At 36.3% G+C, this 22,706-nt stretch overlaps 1 protein-coding gene across 1 annotated transcript in view; it reads right to left on the reverse strand.

Annotated features, from left to right (window-relative positions):
* The window catches only part of PGM5 (phosphoglucomutase 5), a 50,590-nt gene that overhangs the window by 11,645 nt on the left and 16,239 nt on the right, over nucleotides 1-22,706 (reverse strand). Inside the window, exons 5-10 of the mRNA XM_015818027.1 lie at nucleotides 18,356-18,546; nucleotides 16,231-16,385; nucleotides 5,360-5,475; nucleotides 2,886-3,021; nucleotides 790-973; nucleotides 156-290 (exon numbers count right to left, since the gene is read on the reverse strand). Coding sequence (XP_015673513.1) covers nucleotides 156-290; nucleotides 790-973; nucleotides 2,886-3,021; nucleotides 5,360-5,475; nucleotides 16,231-16,385; nucleotides 18,356-18,546 — 917 coding nt within the window. The remainder of the gene's footprint in view (nucleotides 1-155; nucleotides 291-789; nucleotides 974-2,885; nucleotides 3,022-5,359; nucleotides 5,476-16,230; nucleotides 16,386-18,355; nucleotides 18,547-22,706) is intronic.

The raw sequence follows: 22,706 nt of genomic DNA on the forward strand, positions 1-22,706 counted from the left end.
CTTGTGCTTCAAATAAATGTGCTTAGACTTGCACATTTGCATATGCATGCCACTCTCCTTCCCCCAAGCAGGGCTGCCAAGCCACAAAGGTTGGGATCGCTGATATATAGAATGTCTTTTCCTTGGAAGTGTAATTGTAATTTCTCTCTATTTACCTGTGGCTCCTTCTCATGCTTGCTAGGATCTTTTTCATAGCTCTCCGCATAGATTCTGAGGGTGGCTCGCACATGGCTCGAAGCACTTAATCTAAAGATGAGTCTGGAAGCATCAGTGAACATAATCCTCAACCCCTGTAGAGCAAATAAATATTGTATAGGCACGGAAACAGAATTCTTGAGAGCAATCATTTGCTAATGTAAATGTTACTATACTGTAGCAATTAAAAGTTCATTTGCAACAATAATTGATTTTCTTATTCAACACGAGGACATAATTTTCGACCTTATTCTATGTATCTGTACAATTGGATTTGGTTGGGTTGTCTGCTAATTAAAATAGAAATGATTCGTGTTATGCTTACTATTTTGGGCCTTGGAGATATTTTCCATTACTAAAACTGTCACATTTATAATAGCAAAAGTTAAAAATAATGCACTTTTCTATTTCTTTTCCCAGTTGCTGTGTTTGGAATCCCCTCAGATCTAGCTGTTGCTGCTGGCAGTGAAGGATAAAGCAAAAGCTAAAAATTATTCAAGTTCCCAATTATCTTGCTTAGTCTTGTCCTGGTTCTTACCAATTATTTCTCTGCCAATGATGGCATGTTATGTGAAACAAATCTCCTGGACATACCTGTCTTTTGGTCACAGTGCCATCTACGGGATCCACGTATTCAAAGCTGGTTCCTTTCTGCACAGTGTAAACATTGTTTCCAACAGCAAACTGTTGATTAGTGAAAGATTTGTCGGTGATCAAGGCTTCCAGGTCTCTCATTATGTAGTATGCCATTCTAGGATCCAGTGCTTCATAATCAAATCTTGTATGGCAAATATGAGAAGAGAAGAAATATGTGAAAAGTTAATATGCATTATTTATTTATTAAATCTGTATGGCTGCATTTATATGACTCTGACACTTGATGGTTAAAATGGGATAGAAACAGAATAAAAACAAAACCAGTAATTACCGTAAACACATAAATACATAAAAAGTAGCAACCAATCTTTCCACAATCATTTAGCCGAGAAACAGCTCATTCACCTTATCAAGGCTCTGATTTTGATGGCAAAGCCAAGTTTTAATGCCTTGTGAAAGGCCAGTAGATTTGGAGAAAGTCTGATTTCAGGGCCGGTAGGGGGTGGAAGGATGTTCATATCAGAAAAATTAGAAATACAATAGAACAGGACAATTTTAATTCTATTCAAACACCTGAATCTGAATCTGGTTCTGTTGGACACCTGCTGTAATCTGAAATGGTGGCCCGGTTACTCTTCTTTTTTTGCCATCCTCTTCAAGCATGTGAGCTTTATCAAAAGCCAGGAAAATCCTAAATTACCTGCTTTGCACTTTGAATGATATTGTGAAAATCAGAGGGAAGACAAGATACAACGATTAACCAGAGGTCCCTGGTATCTAAAACAGAATGACTCCGTCTCTTATCTCAGTCTCACTCATCAATCTCATATAGTTAAGTACAGTTGTCATGGACATGCTACATTTTGCCATATTACAACCTGCTAAGGAAACATGCCTTCCTTTTTCTCCTTCACCATCTCATCTAGGGTGCCTTAGAAGTTATGAGCAAGACAGTGGTTAAAGAGGCAAGCAGTCTTCCAATCTATAAACACTCAAGTCTGTTCATTTATATCTCTGGATGGTGGAACTGGGGAGGGGGGGCAAATTTCCCAGAGAAGCAACTCATAACTCCCTTAACACATTGTCACTGATTTGCTATGTTATGAGCTTGCCAAGGAAATGAACAAGGTTAAATAGGAAGTTTTCATTCTGCATGATAGAACTCTCTAAGTTAATACTGGAAGAAAATCTTTCTGCAACCAGTTTACCGTGTGTGGGAATTGTAGGAAACATAATCCATTCTTCTACAGGGCAACAGTTGGGAGAAAGCTAATTTAGAAATACAGCTGAGGTTTTTCTTAAAGCTTGTTAACCTTGTTAACCTGCATAGCTTATTCAATTGGGAAAATGTGATACAAATTTAAAATCCTTATCCAGCTGGGAGCAGAGGAATAAGAGTTTTGCTAATTTGGAAAAGAATGGGAAATCCATATCCATACGTTATTTTTATACTGTCAGCTAATGCATCCCGCCGATTCGCCAGACCTATGGTTCCAAATATGATGGCATAAACTAGGGGTGTCCAACCTTGGCAAACTTTAAGATTTGTGGACTTCAGCTCCCAGAATTCCTCAGCCAGCCATACAATTCTGGGAGTTAAAATCCACACTCTTAAAATTGCCAAGATTGGACGACACCCCTGGTATAAACCAGACTACTACAGCTTTAATATTATAATTATGGGACAATGTTTATCTATTTCATTATTTTCCTTTTATGATAAAATGCAAATAAAAGTTCAGTGAAATTAAATAATACATGGATAAAACATGTTCAATATTCTTAATTCTTTTTTAGGTTTAGAATACCTGGTTTTGAATTTTTTGGAGAATGCAGTTATTCATTTTTAAAATGTCTGCAAATGAAACTCCATATCTTGGCTATATAATAGCAGTCAAACTCTATCTGAATGCAGGAGTTCACTTTACAATGATTATCACTTCTCCTTGCTCCAGTACAAACCAATATTGTAGTTTTTGCCCACACCCACACTCATAATTGTAGTTACTTTTATCATTATTTCTCAAAGGCATAAAACAGATGATATAAAAACCTGAATTAGAATGGCTATTAATCTGCTGATAACTCTTCACCTGCAAAAGTAGTGGCGGCCAAATTTTGTCCAATGATCTCTAACAATTTCCTCCACACCCTGCTTTCGAGCTGCCATGATTGAGAGCCAAATTAAAACAGCCCAAAGTCCATCTTTCTCTCGGATGTGGTCAGATCCTATGGGAAAAATAGTAGACATGTTATATGCTAAGAGATAATCTCAACTGGATTGGAAACAGAGATACTGCTATTCAGTGAATTACTGCACTTCCCAAATATGTGAGAATATTCTTACTATATTAAAAGTAATAGTAATAGTAATAAAGTTGGAAGGGACCTTGGAGGTCATCGAGTCCAACTCCCTAGACTAGTATTTGGGCAATTGATAATTTTTGCTTATGCAACATACATAAAACAACACACTTCAACTTCTCCAGACTGTCCCTGTTCCTAATTACATTTATTGACTGCATTTTTTAAAATTCCAGCATTTAAGAGACAAAACACTTTATCAATTAATAGTACACAACCAAAAAGAGCCAGTTTAATATAATGGTTAAAGGCAATGGGGTAGAAACTGGGAGACTGGTAGTCTCTTAAGAAGAAAACTAGCTGGGTAATTTTGGGCAAATTACCGTAGGAAGAAGACAAAAGCAAATAATCTCTAAAAAAAACTTCCAAGAAAACTGCAGGGACTAATCCAGGCAGTTGTCAGAAATCAACACTAACTAGAAGCACCAAAAATGAAAAAAAAGAGTTTTAATAAATATAAGCAAGAATGGCTCCCATACATCTTATATCATACAAGGCAAACTGAGACATTAAGAATATGATCAAGGGAAATAATTAATTTACAGACAGAAGTAATTGCACTGTTTATAAGTTTCTTGATGCAATCATAAGTCAGGCTGGGAAGAAATTTAGAATTTAATGTTGTTTTGACTGATTTTTCTACTTTTTTTCTCTTCCGATTTTTCTTCTTTTCTTTTACTTTACATGATTATGTGCATTTATTCTAGGCACCATGACAAGTGGTATCATTAATAACAATGTCAATATTACTATTTAGAAATTTATATAGGTTTTTAGTTATTTCTTAAGATGATACTGTGAATCTAATTCTATGCATTTAATTAATTAAATAAATAATGAATTTTAAATTTTATGATAATTGTAAATAATTTATTGACCAGATCTTTCCCCACATTTTTCCTTTTATGTAGCTATTTATTCTATTCTTTAAATGCTATTTTTAAAAATAAAAGATAAAGCTCATATACCAAAGATACTAAGTATAACGGATGAAATATAAAGTAGAATGTTTTATGGATAAATACTGATCGTGCCAATATACTTTGGAAGAGTTCGTCGTTAAATTTCTACCGAAAACACATATACATTTCAAGCAGAAAGCACACATTAGAAATTCATGTTCATATATGGTTAAGTTGCTGCTCTGATTCATATTTTAAGTAGACTGAGAGGGCAAGAGAGAAATCATTTAGCAATCCTACAGTCCAGCTCAAAATTGAATTCGCTATTTTTCTTTATAGAAGTTTTCATGGCACATAGTGACTGGCATTAGCTTATTCAGTGGAGGGCAAAACAAAGAAACACGTGTAACTTCATCACACAAATGCTACAACTTATATATTTGCATAAGATGCTGAGACGCAAATGCCGTGCTTTCCCAAAAGTAAGGCCTACCCCGAAAATAAGCCCTAGCTTGATTTTGGGGGGTGGGCCTAATATAAGCCATACCCCCAAAAATAAGACCCGGTCTTATTTTGGGGAAAACATGGTATGTAATGGCAGCTTTGACCACTGATGGCATCCTCCATGTACCTTCACTTTGACATTAAAATGGTTTGGAGATCATTAAGTGCTTACTTATGCATTATTGTTCTTCTCTTTTTCTTCACTTCCTCTTTTACCGCTTTGGGTGTCTTGGGAGATACAAAGTTCTGGCTCTTGCTTTTCTGGCGCCCTCAACCATTGTTAGTTGATGTTGTTGTAGTGCATCTTTGATGTTTATCCATCTTTTTCTGGATCTTCCTCATGTTCTTTGACCTTCTCCTCTTTTTGTACAGTATATACCTCATACAGTATGGAATCCCATGACGTCCTCTCCAGGTGAGCTAACCACTTTATTTGCTGTTTTTGTATGTATTTGTATGTATAATGTTCTCCCTAACCTCCCAAATGTTTTACATATAATTTAGCATGTTTTTATTGTTTGGGGTAAATGCCAATATGCTGCTAATATAGGAACAAAAACATTTTTTTTTGCTGCATCAAAGAAGTCTTCTAGACATCCTGTATTTGCTTTTGCTCAAAAAGTTCAGAATGAACAGAGACTAATCTGATGTACAGAGATTTGCGTAACATAGGAGACCTGACTCTAAGTTTAATATAGTCAGCAGAAATTTATTTGATAGTCTTTTTAGAGTTGTAAAATGGAGTAGGTGCTGTAGTTTAACAATATTACGAAATACTTTCAGAGCATTAATCTTACCAGTGCCAAAACTTTCTTCTCCACAGAGGGAACATCGACCAGAATCCATCAGATTTGAGAAGAACCTCCATCCTGTCGGTGTTTCATATACCGGTACTTTCATTGATTTTGCAACCCTAAAAAAAGGCATTACACAACATAACTTATAACTATACTATAGTTTTTTGAATATATGGATATAGCATTATTTAAATGCATTCATTTTAAGTAAAGCCATGGAAAAACTGGATTCATAACAACCTATCACATGCCACTTCGCGTTCTTGTTTCAATGTCATATGCAAATTTGGATCAAAAAGTCAAATAATTCTATGCATGTAACATTGATACTCTAAATCGTAATTAATATTGATAGCATATTTGTTCTTCCTTTCTCTATTCTCAACACCTTAAACTACCTAAATAATAGAAAGCTAATAATCTCCAATAAACATTATTGTATTGAAATAATATAATGTATAATATATCAAGATCTATGGCAATATAATAAAAAAGAATAAAATACTTTGCAATAATTAAAACAAAAAACAATCAAACAAAGAAATAATAATAACATCAACAAAACATTAAAGATAAGAATATCCCTCCAACATAATGACATTAGTCAACTAAGAATTGTCAAGGCAAGAAACAGACATAGGATCAATGTATGAAGGACCATTTCCCTTTATTCATCTCTTACCATTTGCCCTAAAAATCAACAATTGTTAAATGTACAAAGAGACGATGCAGTCTTCAACAAAGAAGCAAAGATCAGTTGGACAAACCTTTGGAATCCGAAACACTGCAAGGTGGATTACAGTTTGCAAATCAGATACAGCAACAACTGGATCCAATAGTATTTTAATTATTTTATTTCATAGTAATAATTTCCAGGCTTTCAATTGCATTAAACGAGAATAATCAAACACAATTAAATCTAACTTTTTTATTCCCTCCCCCCCTCTCTCCCTCTCTCTTGCAGACACACCTTCAACATACAGATGCACAGAATAACTGATATGCCAGCCAGCCTCGTGTCTTTTTTTATTATAATCAATATCTCTAGCATATTTTCCTAATTCTTTTACTGGAGAAATCCTTGAAATAATTTTCAGCTATCCGGAAACTCTGGCAAAAAATACAAATACTTCACAATACAATTCATTTCTAATTTACACAATTTATGATTTACAATGTTTACAACATCAGCAATCCAGGTTGTGTCACTGCAAGTACTAGCATTTCAAAAAGCAGGGTTTTATTTTAAATCATGACCTAGAGTTTCAATGGACCCTAATTGAAAAACACTGCTCTACACCTTAGAAATCAGGATATAATAAAATATATCCACAAAGGTAAAGTATAGATTGCATGTATATTGGCCAAGGTATTATTTGGAATAAGTACAAATATTTTAACTTTAAATAAGATAGGTTAATTTATGCACAATTAGCTCTGGTACGAGATCTGTATTGTGAGAGAAAATTATGATCACTGATTTAGTGCAACTTGAAATTCAAAATATTAGCTAGCTATTTCAATCTAGAGCGTTGTCTTCAAAATCAATATACAGTAAGACAAAGTGTACCATTTTTGGTGCCAGTAATACCCAATAATTGCCACTTTTAGATGTTTTTCATAGACCAAAATAGCTATAATTGCTTCTTACATATGTATAGAAAAATTCATAGTTTACAGAAGAGTATATTTTGATCTTGCTGAATAAAGCAAATAGCTTGTTGTATCTTTAAAAAATTTTATTTTTCTTTACTTTGTAACTTTTCACAGTGTGTTTACAATGCAATGCAAAAACATTAGTATAAATTTCATAAATGCTACCATATCTGGGTTACAATAATGCAGTTGACCACTAAATATTGCCAAAACAGTTTACAATAACTCTCTGCTGCCGAAATGATGGTTGTCAAACTTTTGCAGCCCAATATCATAGCCCTACAGTAATAAAGAAAATACTGTAGAATGAATTTGCTTTATCTCTTGCTTAAGCAGGGGGCTGGACTAGAAGACCTCCAAGATCCCTTCCATTTCTATTCTATTCTATTCTATTCTATTCTATTCTATTCTATTCTATTCTATTCTATTCTATTCCTACAGAAATAAATTTTCAAACTGTTGCAGCTTTCCACAGTCTTGGCATTTAATTCCCTAAATCTGAAAAGGAGATGGCAGTCACAGAATATCCCCCCCCAAAAAACAGGCTTAAATAAATACCCTCCCCCCCAAACAGAAATTCAAAAAGTTAATACAAAAGGCATCAGGAGTGAAACATGAAAGTAGTATCTAATCAAAATAAATATTATAAACCTGCCATACAGTACTATGTCGGTTTTCAAATCTCTGTTGGTTGAGTATTTCTATAGCAATATGGTTCGCACATTAACAAAAAATTAACTTCAACTAGTCCTCAACTTACGACCACAATTGAGCCCAACATTTATGTTACTATGTGAGACATTTGTTAAGTAAGTTTTGTCCATTGAGTTTTGTCCATTTTATGACTCTTCTTGCCAGAGTTGTTAAGTTAGTAACATGATTGTTAAGTGAATCTGGCTTCCCCATTGACTTTGCTTGTTGGAAGGCCATAAAAGATGATCAAATGACTCCAGGACATTCCAACTGTCATAAATATGACTCAGTTGCCACGATCTGGGTTTTGATCACATGACGATGGGAATGCTGCAATGGTTGTAAGTATGAGAAATGGCCATAAGTCACTTTTTTAATGCCTTTGTAACTTCGAACAGTCATTAAATGAACAATTGTAAGTTGAGGACTACCTATACATTATGTTTTAGGGAACCAGGCCAGTGTGGCATTTAAAATTTGTGACAGAAAACATCTAACATTCCCACTCCTCACTGTATTGTGTATTATCCTTTTGAACAGATGGGAACACATTTTTTAATTCAGAAATTCTTCTAGATAAGATCTCTGGAACTACAGAGAGAAATATATTGTCTGAGTTTTTTCATGGATAGAATGTGATGGTTCATCTAATTAACTATGATTTGTCAAACTACTCAGCCAGGCAGTCTAAAATATCAAATTAAAATTGTACACTAATATTATCATCTTTTGTGGCATATTAGACAACTTGTGCCCTGTTAGGTCATCCTTTCAGAGATATTTCCTTGACTAAACAGAGAAATAAAATGACCACGAGAGTATAAAAAAGCAATGGGCATGGAAGCAATGCCCAACTTCTTGCAGGCTTCCCCACTGAGTTTCCTTGTGGAAGTTGGACATTGCTTCTATTCCCACTGCTTTTTTGCACCTTCATGGTTATTAGATATCCTCCTTTAGAGGATTAGCAATCCTACTTCTTTCCTTCCTTCCTTCTGCATCCTTCCTATTTTCCTTCTTTCCGCCCTCTTTCCCTTCCTCCTTAAAATTCCTGCTGGCTTCTCCATTTACTTTGTCTGCGGTAAGCTTGTAGGGAGAAAACCAATGGGAAAATCAGCAAGATGAGAAAGGAGGGAGCAAGAGGGAGAAAGGAGGCACGTTGGGGTGTGGCTCATCAATTGTACACGGGAGTACACAAGGGGTGGTGAGGGTCAGAGAAGATATGTGAGGATGCGCAAGATGTTCTACATCAGTGGTGGCGAACCTATGGCACAGGTGCCAGAGGCGGCACTCAGAACCCTCTCTGTGGGCACGCGCGCCATCGCCCCAGTCCTAGGCCTTCAGCTGGGTTTTATAAAACCTTTTCGCTTTAGGCCTCCGCCGCCGTGTGCAAAAAAAAGAGGTTCAATCAGTCAATTTCAACTTCACACGGGAAAAAAAAAGATCTTGCAAAGTTGGAATTGATTGATTGAACTTTTTAGTCCCACCCACTGCGGCCATGCCCACCCAATGGGCCACGCCCACCCGGCACTCGACAATGCATAAGTGGGTTTTGGGTTGCAATTTGGGCACTCAGTCTCTAAAAGGTTCGCCATCATTGTACTACATGGTTGAGGAAGGTGCACGGGGAAGGCGTGAATTGAGGAACTGTACAGGGGTGTCCTAGGCCAGAAAAGGTACACTGGGTTCCTTCCTCCATGTTCCTCTTTCCTTCCCTATTCCCCCTTTCCTTTTTTCCATTCCTCCCTCTTCCCCTTTTCCTCCCTCTCTTCCTATTCTGTACATGAGCCCCTTTGAGGTACCTTGTTGCCATATGATGCACTGTTTTACCCAGTTAAAGATCACAACAATGAGGGTTTTAGTAGTATGCAGATAAATATATAAGAATACCTGTGAGATTAAAAAATGATTTGAAAGAAAAAGCCAGCTAAGAGGAATGGGCCGAGAAATGGAAAATGTTAAAAACAGTTTAGTCAAAGAAATGTCCTTATCTTCAAATGTACTTAACCCACAAAGTTTCGACTGTTTCATCTTCAGTCAAAAGGAGTGTAATACAGAAGATTTAAGAGAGTTTTATGTGATGTATTCCATGAACGGAATGGGAATATAACCAAGAACATCTGTGAGAGCAGCACAGGACCACGATACGGCATTTGACATTTTTTGCAGCCTGCATATTTTTTTAATAGAAAATACTTCAAACGTTACTACGTTAGTATTGAATTTGGTGGAGTTTTTACCTCAGAGTATATGCAAAGACAGCAGTTTATTTTGTCAAACTTTGCAGTAATGTGTAAGCCAAGAGACAAGCCACAACAGTACTATCTTGTGTGACGAACTCGGACGGTAATTTTATCTGTTATTCTGGAGACCTTATCTAAGATTTCTGAATTTAAAAAACTCTTTTCCTTTCTATTCAAAGTTTGTAGTTAATCCCTGGAGCTTGTAGTTCTCCTATGCTCCTAAGAGTACAAAAGTGGCAGGTCTATGAAATACATGTTTGGTTTCTGGATATTTTCACTCTGCAGGCACCGAGTTCCCTTAAAAGGCATCAAGTGTATACACCAAGAGTAGAACCAAGCAACTGCCAATATCCCATATATGGTAAGCACTGCAGCTGCTATTCCCATTATTTTAGATTTATGTGCAAAATAAAAAATAAAAAAAAACTTAGGAACTGCAGCTTTGACCCAGCAAACAGATAAAAAGGATGCTTCAGAAAGATAAGAAACAAAATGACTAAATGGCCTTCTTTGATAAAATATTTCAGAACTGGAAGGGAATTCACTAACACATTGCCTCTCCAATATCCTTCTCACATGCCTAATTGTGGCTCAGCTAATTCATACTTACTTGTAAACTAAGCCACATGCTAATCTGTAGAATCCTAGTTTGATATTGTTTAGGACAACCAGACATGGGCTGTAGAAATCTGAATGATGGTTAGAAGGCAAGGATTTTTTCCCCCTCTTTATTTTTGTTGCCATTTAATGGTTGGCTGGATTTTCAGAGCCCAGAACGGATAATCTATACATTTTAATGTAGCGTATCCATTACTTCAAATTAAAGAAATCTTACCTTATTTCACAGTATAAATTGCATTCATGACACTGCAAATAAATCTATTTGTTCAATTAAAATATTCAGTATTTTGAAAGGATTCCCTGACTTCTAGTGTATTTCTATAAGTATTTCTCTATTTTATTTCATACATATGCCCCATTTGTCTCACCAAAGCAACCCTGGGTGGCAAAATATTTCAACAATTTAAAAAGTGAAATAAATAAATAATTGTAAGAACATGCAACATATAATCAAAACTAAAACCTCAGAATAATAATAAATCCCAGGGGCTCCATTTATTTTCCATCCTCCATACCAGAGCATTGCCATGTCCTCAAGGCTTTCTGAAGGCCAGCAGATAAGGGGCTATTCTGACCTTGGGTGGAAAGGTGTTCCAGATGTCATAACAAAAAAGAAACACTTTCTGCATCCCGCAATATGTCATTTAATTTAATTGACAGGAACTGAAGCACAGCATTGCTGCCAGATATAATAGGGCAGGTAATGGCAATTGAACAGAGGCAGTCCTTCAAGTATCTTGGCCCCATATCGTTATAGGCGACCACCAGTACATTTTAGTTCAACACAAACCCATTATGGCTGAATAAAGTGCACTGCTGAATAGTAAAAAAAACTAACCATTCACAAGCAGTTTGAAACCAATCTATTACAACTCTGCTACCTGCAGATCTTTGCTGACACCTGGGTTTTGTTGATTACTTGTAAATCTAGTGTTCCCAGATAATTTCATGAGCCCATTGACTCTTTCACTTTCTAGATGACCAACCAAGAATGGAAACGTTCCCCACATCCACCAGATGCCACCAGTCATGGAGGATGAGAAGAACGAGAAGCTCTTTACTCCTGGAAATTAATAAATTACTTCTGTCTCCCAGTGCCATGCGGAACAAAAGGAACTGATCTTTTAGAAAGAAAAGATGCACCTCCCTTTTTCCAGATATTCCCCCCCCCCCAGTTGTAGGAAACTTCCAACAACAGAAGTGAAAGAAAAGCATTTGGGGGAAGGGACTGCAAGGAGGGAGAACACTTCTATTTCCCTCTTCCCGGACCCATCTACATTTAAAACTGAATTCACTCCACCCTTGTGGTTCTTTTTTTCCCCTAGCCAATTAAATCTGTGTTAACAATGAACTGTTACCATTTCAACCAGCTTTCCTGGGGATTCCCTGAAGTATTTATTGCTTGCTAATAATGTATTTTCAGAATACTTCATTTGGCTAGTTCCTGGAATAATTTCAGACATATTTTCCTTCGATTCAGTCCCTGAAGTCACGGAAATTTACAACTGTGCCAAGGCAACATTCATGCAGTGTATTCTCTCTAATTCAAGTCAGATTGTTTTTGCACATGAAATATTGAAGCAAAAACATATACCCATCACACAGCTTTCTTTTGGAATAAATAACATTGTGCAAAGTAAAGTAATGGAGTACAAAATAATAACCAAAAGAAACTAAAAGCATGTAAATAGGGAAAAAAATACATTGCTGAATCTAATTATGTCAACATAGTTATTATACCTCTCCATACATTCTTTCTACCTACATTTGTATATATTAAAATTTATTCATCCACTTTTTCATCTAACAGGGTACACAGATTCCTTGTTTGTTTTAGGAGGGGTTTTTTGCCACTTACGTATAACTCACAATCATTTATATCATTTTTCTATTAAACATAATTACCTTGGTCTTTGATATATTATTTTTCAAAGCATTACTCTTTGGTAACATACAATCTAACATTTGCTGCAAAATACTGAAGTTCTAACCCTACAAGATGGTAGATATTTATAATACCTAAAAAAAAATTAATGCATTCATATTCCCAGCAGATATATCTGAAATCTCACCACAGCCATTCCTTATGTATTTTCCATAAATATTTTAATCACCAAGGGGTGTTATGCAGCTACTCACTGCTCAGGATATTAAAAATTTGGTTTGGCCTCTTGGATGCTTTACTTTCATCATATATTGCTCTTATCACATTCATCAATCACCTTCAACTCTATATTTGGGTACAACATTCCATAATTCAAGCCTATCACTTTATCAAACACTTTCTCTAAAAAAAGGAGAATATTGTTCACATTTAAACACTTTTCAATGACTTGCTGAAGATCAAAAAACCAGGTCTGCACATTCTCTGCAAAGCATAACGTTGCACTGTACTTTCCAAATTTTGCTCACTGATATCACTCATACCGTTTCAGTCAGAAGTGTGCCACACAACTTCCCATGCACACTCAACAAACTTATCCTCCTCTAATTTTTCCATTTGCAATTGTTATCTTACAAAGCAATCAGGTAATGGTTACAGAGCAGTATTGCAGGCTAATTCTGCTGACTGCCAAGGGTTCGATCCTCACTGGTTCAAAGTTACTCAAAGTCATTACTTCTAAAAACAAACAACCAGACTGTTGTTTTACATAAGCCTCTTAGAAGTGGCAGTCCTAAACTAGATCCTTGACTCACAAATGACCAACTACAAATTTCTCCATTACTCCCAGGATATGCCCAAATTACCCCGAGTGTAATTACCCACAATTTAAGAACACTGCAGTAAGCTACATTATGGTTTAATGCAATTATCTGGTTCACAAACCATGCAATCAATAGATTCTTGCAACCTGCTGAACACAATTTATCCAACTCCACCCCCCCTCTAAGCCTAATATAGCTTGTTGCATTCACTATACTAAAAAAATATAAACATTAGGCTTAATATATTGGCCAGGTTTGTATAATCATTAAACTAAAATTAAGCTATTATGCATATAATATTTAAATTGTGTTATCTTTAGGGGATTAAAAGCAGTATTTTCAGACCATAGCCCTATGTTAGACCTCCTACAACCGGAAGTGGGTTAAAGACATCTTTTCCTTCCTTCCTTCCTTCCTTCCTTCCTTCCTTCCTTCCTTCCTTCCTTCCTTCCTTCCTTCCTTCCACTTTTCAGTGTCAAAGGTTCTAGGACATGAAGGAAATGAAAAGAAGCCCAGGTCTTAGAGGAAGGTTACTGAATAAAAAACTGCTCTGAATATTCTGGAGTTAATAACAAAATGGACTTCGTTGTTTACAAAGCCCTTTGATTAGTTTTTTGGGAAAGTCACTAAAAATATTCATTTCAAAACAGTTTTGTCATATCCAAACAAAAAGAAAGGATACTAGGAGGAAAAAAGCAGTGCCAAGTTAGACATGTCTGTGTAAATAATGATAACATATAAACTTTCATTTTGGTGGTGGATGGAAAATAGTTTACCCTTAGAAGAAAGGAACAAATACTTTTGAGTTATCTAAAGTCCCTCAGAAATTCTGAAGACTAAGCTAAATAACTGAGGAATTCTGGGAGTTGAAATCCACAAGTCTTAAATTTGCCAAGGTTGAGGACTCCTGGAATAATAGATTACAGGTAGTCCTTGACTTAAAACTATTCATTTAATGACCTTTTGAAGTTACAATGGCACTGAAAAAGGTGACTTATGATCAGTTTGTACACTTACAACCCATGCGCTTCCCCATGTCTACATAATCAAAATTTCGGCACTTGGTAACATATTTATGACCATTGCACTNCATCTGTAATCTTCCTAGCTGGCTTCTGATAAGCAAGGTTAATGGGGGAAGCTAGATGCACATAATGACAGCATGATTCACATAAAAAAATGCAGTGATTCACTTAACCATCATGGCAAACTAGGGCATAAAATGGGGATCTGATTAGGTTGTAAGCCAAGGACTACCTGTATATAGCCAAGAGGACTCTTTAAACCAGGGGTCTTCAAACTTGGCCCTTTTCTGACTTGTGGGCTTCAACTCCCAGAATTCCTCAGCCAGCGTGCTTGGCTGAGGAATTCTGGGAGTTGAAGTCCACAAGTCAGAAAAGGGCCAAGTTTGAAGACCCCTGATTTAAACCCTCATGTTTATCAGCAGATCAGATGTTTGTGTCTATTTAGACTGAATTCATACATCACATAGTTATGATTTGGTTTAACTATGCTTTGTCGCCAACTACAGGTAGTCCTCAACTTACAACAGTTCGTTTAGTGACCGTTCAAAGTTGCAACGGCACTGAAAAATGTGACTTATGGCCATTTTTCACAGTTACGACCTTTGCAGCATCCCCATGGTCATGTGATCAAAATTCAGATGCTTGGCAACCGGTTCATACTTATGACGGTTGCTGTGTCCCAAAGTCACGTGATCCCCTTTTACAACCTTCTGATAAGCAAAGTCAATAGGAAAGCCAGGTTCACTTAACAACTGGGTTACTAACTTATCAACTGCACTGATTCACTTAACAACGGTGGCAAGAAAAGTTGTAAAATGGGACAAAACTCACTTAACAAATGTCTCACTTAGCAACAGAAATTTTGGGCTCACTTGTGGTCGTACGTTGAGGACCACCTGTAGTCAAAATTGGTTGGTTTAATTGAATAGGCTACGCCAACAATGAAAGCTTATAAAGCACCACAGCTAGGCTCACACAACATGCTCAGTGACACAGTCTTTTCTAGCTGAGAGCTATGCTTGGTCTTTGAATGATCTGCCAGTCCAAAACAGTAGTTAATAATTCAAGGTCACCTACTAAATTCAACTTTATTTCATTTATATTAAAATTTTTGACTATTTTAAACAACTTGATAAAGGTATCAAAAGCAGTAATCGGTGTTTGAAACATCGTGCCCATGGCTTTGTCAAATCAAGAAGAGTGAGTGACGTGGAAAAACAGCTAGAAAATTCAAGCGTTGAAACAAAGATTTGTAATTTGGTAGCAACCTTTCTGAAACAAAGGTGTTTTGCTCATAGTTTCTACTTTCTATTATGTGGAACTGCACACACATGCACTACACAACAACAATAGCTCCAATTTGTATAGCTCCTCTGGAAAATGATTCTGAAATACACAAGGGTTTAATAGAGATTATTCTGGTTCATGAGGTCAGTGTCTCTGCAATTAACTGCACACTTTATATATTTGTGGTCCTCCACATGATAATGAAATAAAGCTCCTAGCAGTCCCAATCAGAAAGTTTAATAGTGTGAGAAGCTGAAGTTGAATTTCAGAGGTACATATCTGGAAAAATAAAAATATCTGGAAAATCCAAGATAGTAACACACACATCCAAGATAGTAACACACTCCTCCAAAACCAATGGCTGGAGCTATTTTGAGACATATTGTAGATTGAAAGAACATTTTATTATAATTTGGATGCATTTACACAACTATTTATGTAACCATTGTTTTATGAATGCCCTAAACTAGGATGGAAATAAAACATGAAGGAAATCATCTCTTGGTCGTTTGCTGATGAAATTTAGTTGCAGAATTTCTGATGGTTGTAGGAAGTGCAATCAAGGTGTTGGAAGTTGAATATAGCAGTCAATTCCTTATCCATCTCCAGATTTATAATGATACCAATAAAACTTGTCTCCTACCTGTCCAAGGCAGTGCTGGTAGGCATACTCCTACCAAACCCTCGCACAGCCATCTGATGAAAATATGGAATGCAATGGAGATTTGCTGCAATAATGGCCAGGGAATCTGAAGGGTTAACAAAAAATCCATTTTGACCTAGAATCATGTAACGGTCCTGAAAGAGAAAATAAAATATATTGGGTAAGGAAAGGGGAAATGAGTAAGTAAAAGAGAATAGCTGGATTCTCCCTTTTTTCAATTTGCAGTCTAACAAGAGGGAGACCCAAGGCAGGTTGTTATTTGGCTTTAGTCTGTTTCATAGTACTCAGATACATGGCTTGATCTAAAGTCACTAACAACAACAACAACAATAAAGTTGGAAGGCACCCTGGAGGTCATCTAGTCCAACCCCCTGCTCAGGCAGGGAACCCTATACTATTTCAGACAAATGGCTGTCCAGTCTCTTCTTGAAAACTTCCAGTGTTGGAGCATTCACAGCTTATGGAGGCAGGTTAATTGTTAATTGTTCTGTCAGGAAATTTCTTCTTAGTTCTAGGTTGCTTCTCTTTTTGGTTAGTTTCCATCCGTTGCTTCTTGTCTTGCCTTCAGGTGCTTTGGAGAATAGCTTGGCTCCCTCTTCTTTGTGGCAGCCCCTGAGATATTGGAACACTGCTATCATGTCTCCCCTCGTCCTTCTCTTCATTAAACTAGACATACCCAATTCCAGCAACCATTCCTTATATGTTTTAGCCTCCAGCCCCCTGATTATCTTTGTTGCTCTTCTCTGTACTCTTTCTAGAGTCTCAACATCTTTTTCATATTGTGGTGACCAAAACTGGATGCAGTATTCCAAGTGTGGCCTTACCAAGGCATTGTAAAGTGGTATTAACACTTTACATGATCTTGATTCTATCCCTCTGTTAATGCAGCCTAGCACTGTGTTGGCTTTTTTGGCAGCTGCAGCACACTTCTGCATGGAGAAGTTGGAGAACATGGAGAACTTTAGTTTGCTTGAATAGATTAGGAAAAAAATATAATAGTTTTTGACTCCAAAATTTCATATAGCTTCTTTTTTTCCTGGAAGCACACTATGTCCTGAAGAATAGTAACTTTTCTCTTACATTAAGTTTGATTAAACAGGAAGGAAGGAAGGAAGGAAGGAAGGAAGGAAGGAAGGAAGGAAGGAAGGAAGGAAGGAAGGAAGGAAGGAAGGAAGGAAGGAGAGGGAGGGAGGGAGGGAAGGAGTGAGGAAGGAAGGAAGGAAGGAAGGAAGGGGGGAGGGAGGAGGAAAGAAGATATCTTTTATCAATACTCCTTCATTGGGAACTGCAAAATCAATTTTGAAATTTAATTCTTATTTGTATCTTATAACAAAGTACAATGTTATCAACTGTTTTCTTTAATTGAACTATGAAGATTTCCAGTAATTATGCTCTATAATACTAGGCAGGAATTGTACTACAACAATCTTTTCAGCAAAGGAAGGATAAATAACTATATGTTAGGATGAGATAAAGAATTGAATTTAACTGGAAATATCAAATGTAGTACTAAACTTCCTAAAATGGTCACACAATACTTGGTAGAAAGTTCTTCGTGCCCTAAAACAAAGGAGTTAAAAATGTGCCTCCAAAGTATCTTTTACACTGATTTCTTCATCTGTTGCTTACTGATTAAATCAGAAAAAAAACCCTTTCACTGCTCTAGAAAGAACTGGAAATTATTTTGGTAATGACTATGAATAATGAAAAAAAAAATTAGAAGTGAGGTGCGGCATAGGAAAATCAGATTTCCAATTCTAACTGCCAAGCACTTCCAATACTATCAAAGAGATGCAAGCATCTGTCTGGAAAATCCATTATATACATTATGAACTTGAAATGTATACTCCAATTCATGTTATGAACTTGAAAAATCTATAGTTGATCCTGTGTTAAGCAACTAAATGATATATTTTGGAACTCTAAATATTTTACCACTGAACATCGCGGAACCACTGAATCGTTCATAATAGTGAGGGAGTGCATAACTGAACTATTAATTTCTCCTGCGCTTAGATGAAAGCCTAATATCTATGTAAAAGACAGAAATCCTCTGATAGTCGTTAGTCACTTTCAGCTATGAATTTAGCTTCCCCAAACCTACCCCATCAGCATCAAACGCAGCTCCAAATCCGTACTCTCCTCCTTTCATTGCTTCCAACAAGGAAGTTGCGTATGTTAGGTTTGGATCAGGATACTGGCCACCAAAATCTTCCAGAGGGACACAATCAACTGCAGAATTAGCCGGAGCTCCCAATTCATCACACAGGATTCTCCGGACATAGGGGCCCATCACTGCAAAAGGGATTTGCCTTCAATTTAAAGACCATTTTCAAATAAATATTCAGAATGAACACCTTTGTGTATTTAAAAAATGGAACCAATTTGCATTAAACGGGGTATTATATAACTCTCTATTAAGCAAGACATCCTGCAATTTTCTACAAAAATGCCTCGGTACTTATATGCATATTTAGTCATCTGCAGCTGACCAAACTAATCTCCTTTGAAAAGATGAAGGCTATGAAAGATCTGTTGATTACCAAATAATTTAGGGATTATATACATATATATACATAGTGCAGACTGCATCAGTAAATTAAAGTGCATCAGCAAATTACAGTTAAAAAACAATAGTAAAACCAAACTATAATCAATAAATCAATGAAAATAGAAGAGGTTCGTTAAGCACATGAAATAGGCACCTCTATTTTTTTTTTTTTGTTCTACAGCTACTGCAGAAGGAATACAGTAATTTCACTAAGTGGTAAGAGCAGGGGTCTTCAAACCTGGCCCTTTTATGACTTGTGGACTTCAACTCCCAGAATTCCTCAGCCAGTGTGCCTGGGTAAGAGCCATGTTTGGTTCAGTTTTAGGGCATTTTGGGGAAGTGAAACAAATGTCCGATGCTTCAGTTATTTATTGCACTTATTTTGTTCTTTATGCTGCTACAGAAGTACAGGTAGGCGTTGATTTACAATCATTCATTCGGTGACTGTTCAAAGTTACAACGCATTGGAAAAAGGGACTTATGACCAGTTTTCACAGTTTAGGACTGTGGCAGCATCCCCATGATCACATGATCAAAATTTGGGGACGTGGCAACTGGCATGTACTAACTGTCCAGGGGTCATGTAATCACCATGTGTAACTTTCCCAGCTGGATTCTGACAAGCAAAGTCAGTGGGGGAAGCCCAATGATGATATCAAGATTCACTTAGCAACTGCAATGATTTGCTTAATAATTGTGGCAAAAAAGGTTGTAAAATGGCGCACAAATCACTTAACAACTGCCTTGCTTAGCAATGGCAATTTTGGACTCAGTTGTGGTTATAAATTGAGGGCCACCTGTAGCAAAACTAAATTGGCAGTTTGTCCACTTTTTAAGTCACACAATTTGGTGACCCACTAGGGCCACAAATGGAGGGTGGTGGCCCAGATGCATAACTGCCCACCCCAGTTCGGCTGCATATGTCATTTGTATGACAAAAAGCCTCAGTCAAAGTCAAACATATTAGCATGGTGATTAATTTAAAGGCAGATTGATTCTGGATTAATTTGTTCTCTGGAAATTCCCAAGTGAAAATCCAGCTATTTTATAAAAGTAGTGAGAACACAGGGCAGCAATATATACCACCTGGTATATATTAATAAATAACAAACTTCATTTGGAAAAAAACCCACGAGAATGCTTAAGAAATAGCTGTATAATATCAGATACAAATCAAATATTCTACTAGTGGACATTTTATAGCAATAGTCACATTGAAAGAGTTTTATGTTTCAGCAGGGGAAAGAATGGCCTCAGGAAATGAAAGGAAACTGTTTTTTTTTTTAAAAAAAGAATGTTGTTCTACTTAAACACCAACATCAAACATAATTAAAGGAAGAGACAGATTTTCTTCCACTTCTGCAAAGAATTTTGTGGCTCTTTGAAAGTATCTCCTTTAGCCAATTGCTGAGGGAAATAGCTGGTATGAGGTAATATATCTAAACTCAATTATAGTATCTGCATTTTTGTGGGGAGAAGAAAAATTGAACGGCATTTTTCTTAAATACAAATGGAAAACAGGCAGTGGTTGAAATGTGATATCACTTTGTGTATAAGAATTTAATAGAAGGATGCATTTCAACAATTTATTTGTGGTATAAACACTCTTGGCATATTTAAATTTTCTCAGGATGATAATAATTAATTATTTTAAAACCTATTACTGAAGATTCTAATAAACTGAAGAAACTAGTTTGTGGGCAAAAGTGTATACACTTAAAAAAATATAATAATGTATTTTTTAATCTGTCACCTTTGTCCCAGTTACTTTTGCCACATTTGAAAAAAATGGGTTTCTACGAATTCTTTGACATATAATCCATTAAATGCATTTGTCATACCAAGTAATTATATCACTGTTAAGAATAAATTGTCTCAGCACAGAAGTAGCAGTGTCTATGTGGAGCTACTGAAAATAGTTCATATCTTAAGGGCTCGGGAGCTAGATTTCTATATATATATAGTTGATGTCCTTTCGATTCAAAAAGAACAAAGCTATAAATACTTTTCATGAGTTAACTGAAACAAAAAGTGTGCTGGATGTTCAAGAACTGCTTTTTCTCAGAGCCAACTAATATTTTGGTTTTCAGCTGAAGAAAGGGTTTTTCCCCTTCACTCTCATCTCCAAAATTAAGTCAGCAGGAAATTTAAGACACCTCTTCGACTCTGCCCCACTCTCACCATATACACAGCTCCCTTAAGAGCATAAGATATGGGAGACATTTTGAATACTATACTTAACAGCATAATCATGTGCATTTCTCTGCATCCATTAAGGATCACTCTCTAGCAAATGTATTTGGAATTATAGCCTGTTATAAATCGATAGTAATTAATTACTGTATGAGTTTTAAATCTTATTTTCAGTATTTTAAAAATCAGTGATTTACATACTGCATTAAAAATGGTGCTCTTTACCTCCATTCATGGCATCAATTCTGATCTTAAGTTGGTTGGGCCCGGTTAGCAAGCCTCGAATAGAACTGAAATCAAAGATGGTCCGCAGAAGATTAAGGTAAACCTCCACAGAGTCTATTATCTCAACTGTGCANCCTCCCACTCCTAACTCACCGAGACGTCGCAGCATGATACCGTGGTCTACGGTATCAAAAGCCGCTGAGAGGTCCAAAAGAACAAGGACAGAGGAGTATCCCCTGTCCCGGGCCCTCCAGAGATCATTAACCAACGCGACCAATGCCGTTTCCGTGCTGTGCCCCGGCCTGAAGCCCGACTGGTATGGGTCTAGATAGATTCACTTAGCAACTGCAATGATTTGCTTAATAATTGTGGCAAAAAAGGTTGTAAAATGGCGCACAAATCACTTAACAACTGCCTTGCTTAGCAATGGAAATTTTGGACTCAGTTGTGGTTATAAATTGAGGGCCACCTGTAGCAAAACTAAATTGGCAGTTTGTCCACTTTTTAAGTCACACAATTTGGTGACCCACTAGGGCCACAAATGGAGGGTGGTGGTCCAGATGCATAACTGCCCACCCCAGTTCGGCTGCATATGTCATTTGTATGACAAAAAGCCTCAGTCAAAGTCAAACATATTAGCATGGTGATTAATTTAAAGGCAGATTGATTCTGGATTAATTTGTTCTCTGGAAATTCCCAAGTGAAAATCCAGCTATTTTATAAAAGTAGTGAGAACACAGGGCAGCAATATATACCACCTGGTATATATTAATAAATAACAAACTTCATTTGGAAAAAAACCCACGAGAATGCTTAAGAAATAGCTGTATAATATCAGATACAAATCAAATATTCTACTAGTGGACATTTTATAGCAATAGTCACATTGAAAGAATTTTATGTTTCAGCAGGGGAAAGAATGGCCTCAGGAAATGAAAGGAAACTGATTTTTTTTTTAAAAAGAATGTTGTTCTATTTAAACACCAACATCAAACATAATTAAAGGAAGAGACAGATTTTCTTCCACTTCTGCAAAGAATTTTGTGGCTCTTTGAAAGTATCTCCTTTAGCCAATTGCTGAGGGAAATAGCTGGTATGAGGTAATATATCTAAACTCAATTATAGTATCTGCATTTTTGTGGGGAGAAGAAAAATTGAACCGCATTTTTCTTAAATACAAATGGAAAACAGGCAGTGGTTGAAATGTGATATCACTTTGTGTATAAGAATTTAATAGAAGGATGCATTTCAACAATTTATTTGTGGTATAAACACTCTTGGCATATTTAAATTTTCTCAGGATGATAATAATTAATTATTTTAAAACCTATTACTGAAGATTCTAATAAACTGAAGAAACCAGTTTGTGGGCAAAAGTGTATACACTTAAAAAAATATAATAATGTATTTTTTAATCTGTCACCTTTATCCCAGTTACTTTTGCCACATTTGAAAAAAATGGGTTTCTACGAATTCTTTGACATAT

Source organism: Protobothrops mucrosquamatus, unplaced genomic scaffold (genome assembly GCF_001527695.2).
Source record: "Protobothrops mucrosquamatus isolate PMUCROS unplaced genomic scaffold, P.Mucros_1.0 scaffold667, whole genome shotgun sequence".
Lineage (NCBI taxonomy): Eukaryota > Metazoa > Chordata > Lepidosauria > Squamata > Viperidae > Protobothrops > Protobothrops mucrosquamatus.